Below are 13,847 nucleotides of genomic sequence, written 5' to 3' on the forward strand. Positions count from 1 at the left end.
CCGACGCAACCGCCGCATCGTATGTCGGGAAGCGAATAAGGCTCTGCTGTTACCGCATCCCACATTAGGCCAGGCTTTGGGGTTTTAGTGGGCACAATAGCGAGTCCCACATAACCCCTCCGCACCAGTGCAATGGATATGTAACAAGCACGTATACCGTGTATTAACAGTGTGAATATAGATATATAAATACAAGGAATGAAAATATACTGGTACATGATCAATTATTATTGGGGCTTTTACCTTTGTATTAAATTTTACAAAGAAGTTTCACTTCTGACAAACGTACTTTGAACTTCTATTACTTTCTGTATATATTAGAAATAATAGTCTGTGGATTGGGCGACTGCATTTTGCTGAAGCTGTGCGTTTCTCTAGTCTGTGACTTATGCTGTTCCTACTATTTGCAGAGGCCATGCAGTGTTGCCAGATGGGGCTATCTCTCTTAGCGTACCCGCAGACTACAGACTTTTTATCGGCCGATAGTTTAGTCGAGTTGGCCAGTTCGTGCGCACACCGTACCAACAAAACAGTTGGGTTGGTCGCGAGTGCGCAGACTAGCCTACAAATTATTTGGCCGATTGATTAATTTACTAGAGTTGGTGAAGAGACCAGTCGAAAAAAAATATTATAATTGCCTTATACTCGATACAAATGAGAAAAAAAATAAAGAAGCGGAATCGAGAGTATTGGGTACATCCCATCTACAATAACAGATTATTGTAAGGGAAGTTTTAAACAATTCATTCTAAATTACTAGACTTCCCGGAAAAGTTTTTCTCCTTTTATCGAATGAGCATAACCAGTTTCAATGATCGTTAAATTAATTTGACCTTCAATATCAAAGCAGTCGAGTCGGCCGATGAAACAATCGGCAAGTATGCGGGCGGGGAAGAGCGCCATACTGATCAAGCGGTCGGGCGATAGTTCACCGATGGTTTAGTTTGAAGGCAGTCGTGAAGCCCATCAAACTTTTTTATCGGCCGATACTGAATCACTGTAATGTGCGCATCTGCATACATATTCATACTGATTAAGAAGCCGACCAAACTATCGGCCGATAAAAAGTCTGTAGTCTGCGGGGACACTTACCGAGCGGCGTTATTATATTATCCGCTGGCTATTAGCAGTGGCACGAAACTCTAGCGCTGACCGTTATTGCGCAGAAGTAGCTGATTTGGTATCCCAATTTCCAAATTTGATCAATGAATCTGACGTACAAATTTTTGACAGCGAATACAGGGAGCTCAAATTGGATAAGGCAGTGAGCGAGCTGTTAGAATCAGGTGGAAGCTGTAACCCCACACCTATGAATACTGAACGATTTTGGGGCCACATTGCAAAATGACTCGAGCAGATGGAAATAAGAAGAACATTTAGTTGATTTTGCGAAGGCCATGATCATTTTGCCAATGTCCAATACAGCTTGTGAAAGAATGTTTTCTCAGGTGAATAATGTAAAAACAGGTCAAAAGAACAGATTTAATAATGAACATGTGTCTGCAATGCTACATGTAAAAGAACAGGATGGATGCGTAAATTTTACGCCTACAAAAAATATGTTAAAAACAGCCCAAAATTCAACTACACTCTATTCAAATATTGACGAGTCTTTTAGATTAAGAAATTTAGTAAATTTTTCAATAAAAAAAATGATATCTACAAGTATTAAACCTTTTATTTCATAAAATAGCAGAATTTTAACAGTTTTTAAAATAAGGTTAGCAGATTTTGGCAGATTTTAATTTTTAACCATAATGACAAATTTAAATATGGTCACACTGGAGGCCATGATGTATCACATTTTTCCAAGTACTTAGTTCATCGTGCGTGTCCGTTAGGTTATCGGAATATATCGAAAATTAGGTGTAAATGTTTCAAAAACTGATCAACGCTTTAAGATGAATTCCGGGGAGGAAAAAGACGCATCGGGTACATCACCGGTCGCTAATAGAGTAAGTTGACAGCAAATTCCCGCTCAGTGCGAGTTTTTTTTTAGATTCTAGATTCATGCGTAGTATCACAATTCTTCATAATTATTACAGATTTATTTTGATAGGAATGCGTAGCGAATGTTATCCAATGGTTTGTATATATAATGCACATTTCGATAAACTTAAATCATTTAAAACGTAACATGTGTAACATTATTATGCCATCTTACCACCTCAGTCAAACCTTTCTTAGCTTATTGGGCATCTACATGTTCTTACCAGTTAAAATATGTTATATTAATATATATAAACCACGTGCCACGTTGTTTGTCCGCGATGGACTCCTAAGATGGCGCTGTGTTAAAAGTACCAACGTTTCTAATAAAAGTATTAATTACCCACATAATATGTACATCACATATGAAAATTATTAGTTATTAGTTTGTCAACCACAGTTTTAAAATAGTGTAAGTAAACTAAAAATAAGTGGTAGAAAGAGATAGATTAGTAAATCTACTTCAACTATTTGTTAAAGAAATCTCTTTTAGACAATCCCTATATAAAAAGATTACATGAAAATTCTGTATGTAAAATATGAACATGCAGTGAATAGTACTTTATTTTAAAATTGTAATACAGTTTAAAAAAATATTTTTGTTTTATTCTTAAAATTGATGAGTATTTTATTTAAGAATATAATAATATAATAAGGGTTGTATTTAGCTCAAATTTGATGATACTGAGTAGGTAGGAGTCTCGGGGGACCTTGATTGGTAAACCCCCAACCTCAAAATCGAGGTATTGAATTGTAAACCTTTACCCAAAAATTGGTTTTTTAATTATTCTATTGTGTTAAGTATGAAAAATCGATGATAGTAATAATTGATTTTTATAGTAGTTAATAGTGTTCCATTGCGGATTATTCGTTAAAAAGCCGTTACTTTTTACATTTTTTCATTTATTCTTTTATTTTTTCGTAAATGTGCGTTCTTTTATATTTGCATTTTTTTGAAACTTGGTAAACTATCGAAGACTGACTTACGTGGATGACTTTGAGAACGATGGGCCTCGTTAATGTTAGGTAATATGTGATTTTTATTTAAATAACTGTTTCTGGTACTTGAAAATGGTTGGGGGTGATAACTATTCAAGACTACAAAATCGAGCTATTGTTAAATTGATAAATTTTCTAAATTTGAACCTAAAATTTTGCTAATTTGCTAGGGCGACTACCTAGATCATAAGTTTGAAATTAACGCGGGGAACATCACTTCAGATGTTATTAAATATAAGAAAAAGAAGCCTAACATTTAAATTGTTGTATTTTTCAGATAAATTTTTTTACAAATATTGGTGTCTAACTAATTCTGCGCTGTCATTTTTCTAAATGTAAGATTTAATAACTAGTCTTGTTATTCAATAGATCAAATAAATAAATAAAATATAAGATGACATTTGCATGCCTATTCATATGTGGCGGATTTTTGTAATTTATGTAACTAATTGTAAGACTATTGTGGCAAATAAACGATTTGACTTTGACTTAAAGTTTTTAAATGAAAATATATTAAAGTTAAACTTGTTGTCCTGTTGTTTGTATTGCATTTCATAATGTTACTAATTCATAACCTGATTTTAGATTAAGGGTCTGTTTCACGATGTCCGGATAAGTTCCAAAGAAGCTATTTATTACTCATTGGTAGGATAAACGGTATTTTTGCATTTCATGACTGTCAGGTAGCTATTCGCCATGAAATGCCAAGTATCTTATTCAGAACTTTTATCTTTCATATAATTTATGTGTTGCATAGCAAATTGGTACTTTATCCATACATTGCGAAACAGACCCAAAGAATAACAATATATACGATCAATCAATATTCTTACATTTTAGAAGATTGTAAAACTTTCAAGTTGAAACAAGTAACTATTATTAACAGTTCATTGTAAGAATTGCCATAGTATGTACTATGAAGTATCAGAAACACAATAATGTTAGCTAAAATATTTATGTTGTTAATAATTTAGCTGTGACTTGGCTAATACGATTTTCAGCAAATTCATGCTTACATACATATATAACAAGCAAGAATTGTTATGTGGATTGTTATTTTTTTTCTTTCTTCCTAATTCTATTAATTTGGCTTTGCAAACATTCAAACATAAAAGCAAGACATTCTGATAGCATGGTCTTATACATATTAATTTTAAATTTTTTTCTTTCATTTTTACAGACATTGGCAAAACGTATTTCTGAAATGTTACCATCAACTGTAACCAAATGGTTCAGCCGACTACAGCCTAATTCTCATTCTCCCAACCTGTCTCCTCCTGATCAAAAACGGAGGCGACTTAGTGAAAACCCTAATCACTATGTACCAACCACAGTAAGTATATTAGAACTTAGAAATTTTATTTATGAAGTCATATTTTGTAAAGTGCCTTCGGGGTCCAATTTCAATATCAAGTATGATGGTATAATTGGCATTCCAGATACCAAAATATATTATTTTCACGTCAAGTTATTTTATAGTAAATTGTCGCATCAGAATAAAATAAGTTCTGACTGAACTGCTAATTTGTTTTTTTAACACGGCAGGAAGACCATCTGCTGTTAAATTAATGCGTTCAAATTAGGTTAAAATTTATGTATAAATAAGATGTGTATTTTAAATTTCTCTTCTACTACTACAAATATAGTCAATATTTGTGAGAGTTTTTCAAGGACCACCTCTACTCGACATCTAAATCTTTACTGTGCTCTCTCAATCACTTTTTTATCAGAGGTAGATACACCTATTTTATTTTATTTCAACATTTTTTTCTTTGTTACAGACTTGTGCTAGTACAAACACTGATTGTACAAATTTACCAATAAAACTGAGTGCAGCTGCAAATATTTCACTAGAGGATGCAGTTAATGACTGTTCAGAGGACTGTGTGAAACCAAGGGAAACTTTTGTAGATCACAACAGGACATCAGGTAGTGTTGTGTATTCGTATTGCAAGTTGTTTAGTGGCTACAAAATTATAAAATTATTCTCATGATGTTTGTTTTTAGTTATGTCTCCTAACACCGTGCTAAAGAAAGATAGAATGTTCAATCATGGACAACCTTCCATTGATATCAACAGATCTTCAGGTACCTGGCGACAATTTAAATATTAATAGTCTTTTCAAGTTGTTTTTATTTTATCTGATCTGCATATTTTTTACCATATACATGAAGAATATTTATGTATCCTGTTTCTATTTATCTGCTTACTTTTTACCATATACATTTATGTATCCCAACTTAACTGCTAAAGATTAAATTATCATGTCAAATTATTTTATTTTTGAAAGAACCTTAAGTTATTGTAAAGTAATTTTATTATTTCCAGGATCGACATTCTATCCTGGTAAAACAATGTATGGAGGAAAATCCAATAATTTGTCTAAAGTTTCCCCAAACGCAATAAAAAAAAGAAGCAGGAGTATTGATATGAAAATGAGCGGTGCATCAGAACGGATAAAACAAGTTCTTGACAACTATTCATCACCATTACAAGATCTTAGAAGGATATCACATTTTGTCACAGATGAAAACAAAAGCAATTCAATCGCCATGTCTGATGCCTCTTTCCAACTAAAAAGTGAGTTTGTTTGATACTATTTAAACAATTATTTTTAAATTAATAAATTTTAACATTATATTTCTTCATTTATAGCAAATGAAAGTCAGCTGCATGTTCCAAGCATTGCCAAAATATTAAGTATTAAAAAGAAATCTGTACTGATGGATAGCACAAGCACTGCTAGACAATTACTGGCATCCCAGAGTAGTGCCACTCGGTATATGCCATATAAAGGGTTAGTATATAAGACTTGTCTACTTACAAATCTTAATATTTTACTAAGAGTGTTAAAATGCTAATAATAAATTTGATGTATAATTAAATATATATTATAACTTTTTCAGTTTGATTTCACCCAGAAAATGTCATATGAAAAGGCGAGCTTCTTTGGGACTCTCTAAAAAATGTTTACCATACTTTGGATTTACCACATCGCCCTCATCAGAGTCTGAAAATATTAGTGAAATATTGCAGGGTGAAAAAACACCACTAGAAGCTACTAATCTCGTTGAAACTGTGGATGCACAAAGTAATAATACTACTGAAAGTGATTGTTTTAAAACTCTTGATACTAGTGATGATGCTGTTAGCAAAAATGGAACATCAACTGAAAAATTAACCGATTTTAGTGGTTTTGAAAAAGAAAGCAGTACTGAAGCTGGACTTAATGTACCATTGACAACAAAATGGAATTGCGAAATTTGTTGGGTAAAAAATGATATGAGTACCAATAAGTGTGTATGTTGTGGTGGTAAAATGACACTAAACAAAAGCGGTAGTAATGAAACTTCTGGGCCAGCTGAGACAAACAAAAACGCTGTTAGCTTATCAATTAATAATGATCCTACTTTAATTAACAAAATAACGAATGTTAAAAATCAAGAAGAAAAGTGGGAATGTCATGCTTGCCTTTTAAAAAATGATAAGCAGAACTCTAAATGTATTTGCTGTAATGCTACAAAACAAAGTGGTGAAAAAATATTTAAAACTAAACATGTCACAAAAAGTCAAGATGAAAAGTGGGAATGCAATGTTTGCCTGGTGAGAAATGATTCAAATAAAAGTAAATGCATTTGTTGTGAATCTGAGAAACCGGGGCCTAAGAAAACAGAAATAAAGTTTAACTTTATGCCCAGTAATAAGACGATTAAATTTGGAATTAATGACACGAAGCAAAAACCTGACATGCCCCTTCAACAATTTTCATATGGGGTACCTCCTATTAAACCAGTTGTGCAGGTTTATTTAACTTTGGAAGAACAAAATTCTCGTAATATTTCTTCATTGGAAACGACCACAAATTCGGAAAGTGAAGGCGTTGAAGATCGTCGGGGTGTGTTCTTTCAAACGGAAACCTCTAGCTCAACAGCACCCGAAGACTCAAGAGCACCCCTAGACTCCACAGCACCCCAAGACTCAACAGCACCCCTAGACACAACAGCACCCAGAGACTCGACAGCACCCCTAGACTCTATAACACCCCTAGACTCAACAGCACCCAGAGACTCAACAGCACCCAGAGACTCAATAGCACCCCGAGACTCAATAGCACCCCGAGACACAACAGTCCTCTTAGCCTCAAGATCTATTAATCAATCGTCATTCATTGGGGAATCAAGTCCGATGCAAGACCATTTTGCGAACATATCAAATGTTTCCATACCGCAGACTCCTCATAATATGCATGACTGTGCTGACTCAAGTCTCGTATCTGTAGCTGAAATGAACAATGCAGCGGAAACAACAAGACTGCCTTCCAATATATCAGTTAAAGAGAATCGATTGTGTGAGACAGATTCGAATCCTTCTCCACCTTCAACAAAATTTAACTTAGGTTCAATTTCCCAAAAGAATTCGTTTAGTATCAATTCCACAAAAGCGATAAATTTAAAATTGGGAAATTGCAAAACAAATTCAACAAATTTTGGTGTGTTTACGGGTAAATTTTCTGCGCCGCAAACTGATTCGAAAAATGGGAATCCTTTAATAAATTCTACACTTACTATAAATATGAGCGGAGATTGTAGTAACACTTTGAAAAATAAAAAAGAAGTACCCAATTTATTTAACCGAGATAATACCATGTCCGTTACCAATCAGGCCCCGCCTAGCAATTTGTTGCCAACAGGATTACCATACGGAGGTCAGACACAAAGGGAAAACTTTTGGCCTCCTACAAATTTATATTCAGCACCACAACCCCTTCCAACTTATCAAAACAATCAGGCACAGCAAAACCTACCAATTTATCAGAACAATCAGGCACAGACAAACCTTCCAAATTATCAGAACAATCAGGTACCAAACCTTCCAACATACCAGAACAATCAGGTACCAAACCTTCCAACATACCAGAACAATCAGGTACCAAACCTTCCAACATACCAGAACAATCAGGTACCAAACCCTCCAACTTATCAGAACAATCAGGCACCGCCTCCATTTACCTTTGGTGCCATGCCATATGCTACTCATAATGCATATAATGTACCAACATTTCCTAACCCTCAGGTAGTGTTGCCGACGCAAGGGTTTGGTATGCCTTCTAATAATGCAAACGTTACTTTTTTTGGTGCTGTGCCTAATTTTGGAATTCAAGCAACTCCAACCATGCACATTAAGTCTGAGGACTCGGTAGGGCTTTTCTCAGCTGGCCGCCAATCTGTCAGCCCATTTACAGAAAGTGGCTCATCATTTGGTGAAATGCCACAACAGATGTCAGGCTTCAATTCTTCTGCTGCGCAAAACTCTGCTAATCCATTCAATTTCACTCAGGTACGATATTGTTTCAATTAATATTATTAGTTGTAAAATTATGTAATGGTGTAATTTTAAAGTCCGTCTCAATATTGAAATGACACATATCACAATTGATGTGGTCTTCATGGTGAACATTCTACTGAAAATTAAATATATTATAAATTTACTTAACAACAAAAAATATTAGATTCGAGCCTTGCGTGTATTAGTGAAAACTGATTACTCATCTTAAACATAAATATACTCTCCGTTCTTTAACTACGGACCCTCAGGTATATTCTTGTAGTTTTAAAGTAGTCCTCGTACTTACGGCATGTTAGGTTCTCGAAATACGCGACGTAAATCGAAACGACGTAAGTCGAGAGTCGAGACATATTTTTTCATATGTTTACATATAAAACTCAAAGGTTAGGTTCCATACCGACTCGAAATTTAAAGAAAAACTGCATTTAGAACAAAGTATATACTTACTTTATTATCAAAAGTAAGTTCTTAAAATATATTTTTTTGGTATTTGTGTGTTATTCATTTTAATAATTATTATAAAACTAATATGTAATCAAAATATGCAATGAGAAATAATAAATAAAACTTTTGGCTTTAATACACTATCAATTCTAGATTGCTTTGCTTCTTTCTTCTTCCTATCATACAGATCTTGGTAACACTGATAGGCTCCACAAATTTTGTTGTTAACGTTAAAACTTCTCTCAAAATTAGGATCCTTTTCTTCAAAAATTTTCATGGCATTCTCCAAATTTGCAAAGACTACGGAAAGTTTTTTTAGTGTTACTAGTGTTCTTTTTCAGAGTTACTAATAGAAGTAACTATTTCTTGTAACTCGATTGCTTCCTTTTATACTTGAGCCTCCAATTCAATAAAAAAATTCTCCTATGCCGGAAATCGAAACAAATGACGTATCTTGAGGAATAGTATCAAAACATTGTTCAACTTGAAACGACGTAAGTCGAGGACTGCTTATACAGTTTAATTTTATTTAGGTACATATGTAGAAGTTAATGATGGTCATAAGTATATAATATGTATAATATATAATTTTCACAGCAGTCAGGAGTTCGAAACCTAACTGGAACGTCGACACCGCAATTCCAAGTTGGCAGCTCTTCCGCACCAGGACAAACTCGCCGTATAAGGAAAGCGGTCCGAAGAACAACACCACGATGAACGCTTTATAATTAATTAATACATGCCAAGATACAATTACCACGCTATATCGTTCTGAATGAACGAAATTTAAAATGATTGATTGAATGATTTCACATTTTATTTCATGTGTATGTTAGTCCTTGTATAGTTTTTTGAGTAAAACTTATTCAAATGGACTAATAGTGAACGTTTAGCCGTTACACGAGGTGGGATCCCATCGTGGATCCCTCCTTGCCTCCTTCGGAAGTAAAAGGAGATAGGAGTCTGATGATAATACCAATTTTATATGTTGCCTGTTGTATTTTTATATTCGCCACCATTCATTAATAAATTCATTATGCATGCTTTACTTTTTAAAAACCTATTTTGTGAGAGTATTTTGTTATAAGTTTACCCTGCATGTTATTATTATTTTTGTGATATTTTAATTGAATGCCCAAACAGCAATGTTTCAATATCGTTGAATGTATGCTAGTAAATTTATAATTCTGTCTATAATAAAGATTAAAGTTTGCAAATTGAGGATCAAAACTAAATTATTTGTGGTTGTTTCGTTTGAGATAAAATATAACAAATCGTTTATACAGTAAAAAAATAATTTAATTAGTAAACACGCATTTTTAGATTTATTCCTCAATGTTAATAATTGATTGATAACCAGTATTTTTATTTTCTTCCTCTAAAGTATCAATAATTTCATTTATTAAGGATATCGTACCGTTAAAACTTTACTTTACTTCTAAGAAACTGCCTTGATTTAGTGGAATGAACACAGTCGAGTACCTTTCTGCAGCTGAATGCAATATGATGAGGTCCGTATTGGAATGGTTATAGCCGAGTTTTACGATATGCCAATGTGGTACTTCGTTATAGGAATACAGGAAAATACCATTGTATATCTGGAAACACCCAGCATGGGTATGAATTATAACCCAGACACCTACACACAGCTACAAGCAAATAAGCCACATCTGGCAGCACGGAATCGCATTTGTTCCGCCTGCGCTACCACGTGCCGCGCTGTCGCAATCCGCAGACTAAAAAGGCAACGCGCGCGTCAGCATGCTGCAGCATGGGTGGCACATTGTACGGCATGAATGAACAGGCTGCACTGCCGCCGCGTGCGCCATTGTACGATAGAGTGAGACAGCATGCTATCGCGCGCTTCAGCGTTCCGGAGTCTCCCTGCCGACCTTTGCATATTGTCCGTGATGCCGATCGCCTCGAGGATTCCGCCACGTACTATCGCATTATGCTTTCTGTCTCGGTCTAGCAAAAGGCAGTTCTAAGCGACGAAAGAGCGACGGAAAAAGGCGATTCCGTGCTGCCAGATGTAGTCCAACCCTAAAGCTATACCTTGGCGGAAACTATCACGCTATATTTGCTTCAAATTATGAGGTTAAATTGTTGGTAATTTTTGTACTCTAAAAGATACTAGCGCAAGAAATGGACTCCAGAATTACCTTGACAATCAAATTTAAAGTCAGTAAATCTTGGTATTAACTCAACTGGAGATTTTCCTCATCGTATTTGTTCGAAAAATAAAAGGCGAGAATCGCATTTCTATACCGCTATTTTAATAAGAATGTCATGAAATATTACGTGTAAGAAGTTTAAAATGAATTCATAGGTTGGGGTAAAATAGCTCCTATAGTCCTTTCTTGACGACTTAGGAATACATGTTTATACCCCTGTCCAAATATTCCACAGCTAACGTCTTTTACAGTATATCTACCTACGCCAGGCCAAACGACGACTCTTTTGTACCCTGGTGGTTTATCGTAACTACTATTAAAGGCATATTTGTTCTTTTTGAAAACCTTAGTTTTGTCTATGTTTAAATGAGCTGGTCCTGGCTCTTCCGGTCTTTTCACACACATCGATATATCAACAAGTGCATTTCGTCCTCTATAAGGAAAACTTCGATTAGTTTTGTTCATTGTGCCAAAGTGTGATTTTTTGTATGTTTCCAAGCAACCTTTTAAGGCTAGCGGCCAGGTCGCCGCTCCGCACCTTAGTGAGGTATTGAAATGATTTTTTATAGTAGTACCATCGCGTTTTCCGCTAAAAAGGTCATAAGGACCCCGTAGGGAAACAATTTTTTTTGACTTTTGCTCAATACTTTCTTTGTCAACGATTGTATAGCGATTTGGTGCCAATGACCATTTTGGGAATGTATCCTTAAAACGACAAGGTTCTTCCCTTTCGAAGGACGGTTTATCAGAATGTGGGCCATACGGCGCTTTGAACGGCGAGGCGGTATAATAAGTACCCGGAGGTGGTGTACAAGCTTTACGTGATTTAAATCTAGAAGTTCTTCCGAAGCCTACATTTTTGCAAGCTGGTTCGTACTTAGGATGTTCTTTTATTTCAGTCCAAGCGGGGCCTAATACACTATTTTGCCACTTTCTCTGATTTAAAATTTTTTGATTCCTGTATCCTAAATTACGTGCCCAATCTTCGAGTTCAGTTTTATATCGCCATGGGTCCTTATCTACTTTTCTGTAACGGTTGACTCGAAATATTTCACTAATAAATTGAGGATGGTATAAGCATGGATCGCAGCCGAGTGATCTTTCCGTATATAGTCCACTTCGATCTAGACTAGGATGGACGGTAATTTTTCCAAACCTTTTTGAACTTGAACCAAAAGCTACTTTTTGGGTATCCATGCTAGATTTTTATTACGACAGTTATATTCAAAATCATACGGTATAATTTGATAATTTTACAATTTCTGTTGGCCGACCTGTAGGAACAATTATTACACATGACACGAGATGACATAGGCACTATTTGACGTATGTATTTTTAAGTATTGATGGAGGAAGAATTAATCATAATATACTACCGCCTTGGAGATAATTTTCTTTCGCGGAATATCACCTCCCTTCTTTTCGTTTTAAGTATTTTAAACACAGTTTCATTTATAGTGGGATAAAGAAAGAATGTATACAAAGGAATCCCATTTAAAAAAAACTGATAGGAACAAAAAAACAAAGGTTAGACGATTAGATGCGTTAAACGTTACATCGTTTTAATACGCATCTAATCGTCTTAAAATGATGGCACAGTGAAAATTATCGTTTCAAATATACTTTATAGGAATTACTATAAGTAACTACATTTTTTTTGTTATATGGCATACCACGTCCTTAAATCAAATATTTAAAAAAATACATCGGGGCCCGGCCCCTATGTAATCGTAACCCAGATGTCATGTATTCGATGTAATTCTAATTGAATAATTGTAAATCTAAAATCCTCCTACCCTTTTCCACAAAATGTATACTCTGAATTAGTGCGATTACGAGTAAGACTCTAAACTGATAAGTTAAACTATCAGGCTCAGTTGAAATGCCATTAATATCTTAAGTTGCGGACTGTACGTAGTAGGTTTATAAAAAATCGATGGCTATAGTCACGCTTGCGTCTCGCATGCAGCCTGCTGCCGTGTTCTTGTCGGGACTCGGTGAATACCGCACGCGGCACGCGGCACGCCTGTTCCTCTGCCACCCGGCGCGACAACTTGTTGAAAGCGCCACCTGTAAACACATGGAGTCACCGGTTTAGGGTAAGCCTATTATGTAGTTATGTTATGATTTTTTTAAATACACAATGCAACTGCGGATTAACCGCATAATTAAACTGCTTTATGTTGGTAACTTAAGTATTATATTAGAAGAATATGCAAAGACGTAACGTTATAAATACTCACGTTTTAAAGTTTGTTCCATTTTCAATAAGATGAATTATTAGGACAGGAAAAGACAATATTTTATTATTGGAGAATTATTGCAAATTATTATATTTATAATTCAAAATATTAAAAAATAAACTTTACAATTAAATATACGATCACTTTTTTTAGGTACTTACATCCTGTTTTGTATTATGAATTGTAACTATTTTCAGTTAAAATTGTTTTAGAAGTGACAATCAATGTAAAGTTAAACCAATTAGAGGACAATTTGTAGGTATAACGTGATATAAGTAGTAAAATTTGAACTAGAGCAATAGTTATAATGGAATATATAGCAGGTAACATATTGCTGTGTTTACAGTGAAAAATACAGGATTTCATAATTTAATAGCATAAATAACAGGTAGATTATAAAACCAATCAATAAACCCAACCAATATAACTAATTGGAACATGGTGTAATGGTTGCAGCTCCTTACAAACGTTGTGTAAAGTTGTGGAGAGTTTTTTGCCAGTTCTTCTTTTCCGCTCTTAGCCCTTCATTTGAGAACTGGCAGTAAATGTAAATTCACAAATATTTTAATCTTTTTGACGTTCATAACCTATATGAATAAAGTTTTTTTTTAAATTGTACCCGAAAGTAACGTCAATCTAGTTCAGTTGTGA

The 13,847-nt window shown here is 34.6% G+C and overlaps 2 protein-coding genes across 3 annotated transcripts; one reads left to right on the forward strand and one right to left on the reverse strand.

The window, feature by feature from the left end:
- Positions 1-1,776: 1,776 nt before the first annotated feature.
- Positions 1,777-10,070, forward strand: LOC110998141 (nuclear pore complex protein Nup153). 2 transcript variants are annotated; one of them, XM_022266614.2, is made up of 8 exons: positions 1,777-1,955; positions 4,169-4,321; positions 4,770-4,917; positions 4,996-5,076; positions 5,318-5,569; positions 5,645-5,786; positions 5,896-8,326; positions 9,377-10,070. In XM_022266614.2, exons 1-8 carry the CDS (start codon positions 1,902-1,904, stop codon positions 9,494-9,496), a joined length of 3,381 nt encoding a protein of 1,126 aa, XP_022122306.2. In that variant the 5' UTR covers positions 1,777-1,901; the 3' UTR covers positions 9,497-10,070. The 2 variants fall into 2 exon arrangements, with proteins under 2 accessions (XP_022122306.2, XP_022122308.2); XM_022266616.2 differs by having other exon boundaries at positions 9,380-10,070.
- A 977-nt stretch (positions 10,071-11,047) lies between these two features.
- Positions 11,048-12,218, reverse strand: LOC110998168. Its single transcript, XM_022266660.2, has one exon. It carries the CDS (start codon positions 12,148-12,150, stop codon positions 11,092-11,094), a length of 1,059 nt encoding a protein of 352 aa, XP_022122352.1. The 5' UTR covers positions 12,151-12,218; the 3' UTR covers positions 11,048-11,091.
- Positions 12,219-13,847: the final 1,629 nt, after the last annotated feature.

Source organism: Pieris rapae, chromosome Z (genome assembly GCF_905147795.1).
Source record: "Pieris rapae chromosome Z, ilPieRapa1.1, whole genome shotgun sequence".
NCBI classification, from domain to species: Eukaryota; Metazoa; Arthropoda; class Insecta; order Lepidoptera; family Pieridae; genus Pieris; species Pieris rapae.

Bases quoted from the DNA above. Each gene is read 5' to 3' on its own strand.
- LOC110998141 (XM_022266614.2), top strand. From the start codon at position 1,902: ATGAATTCCGGGGAGGAAAAAGACGCATCGGGTACATCACCGGTCGCT. The intron at 4,918-4,995 runs GTAGTGTTGTGT...GTTTGTTTTTAG, and splicing joins AGATCACAACAGGACATCAG to TTATGTCTCCTAACACCGTG. The intron at 8,327-9,376 runs GTACGATATTGT...TAATTTTCACAG, and splicing joins ATCCATTCAATTTCACTCAG to CAGTCAGGAGTTCGAAACCT.
- LOC110998168 (XM_022266660.2), bottom strand. From the start codon at position 12,150: ATGGATACCCAAAAAGTAGCTTTTGGTTCAAGTTCAAAAAGGTTTGGA.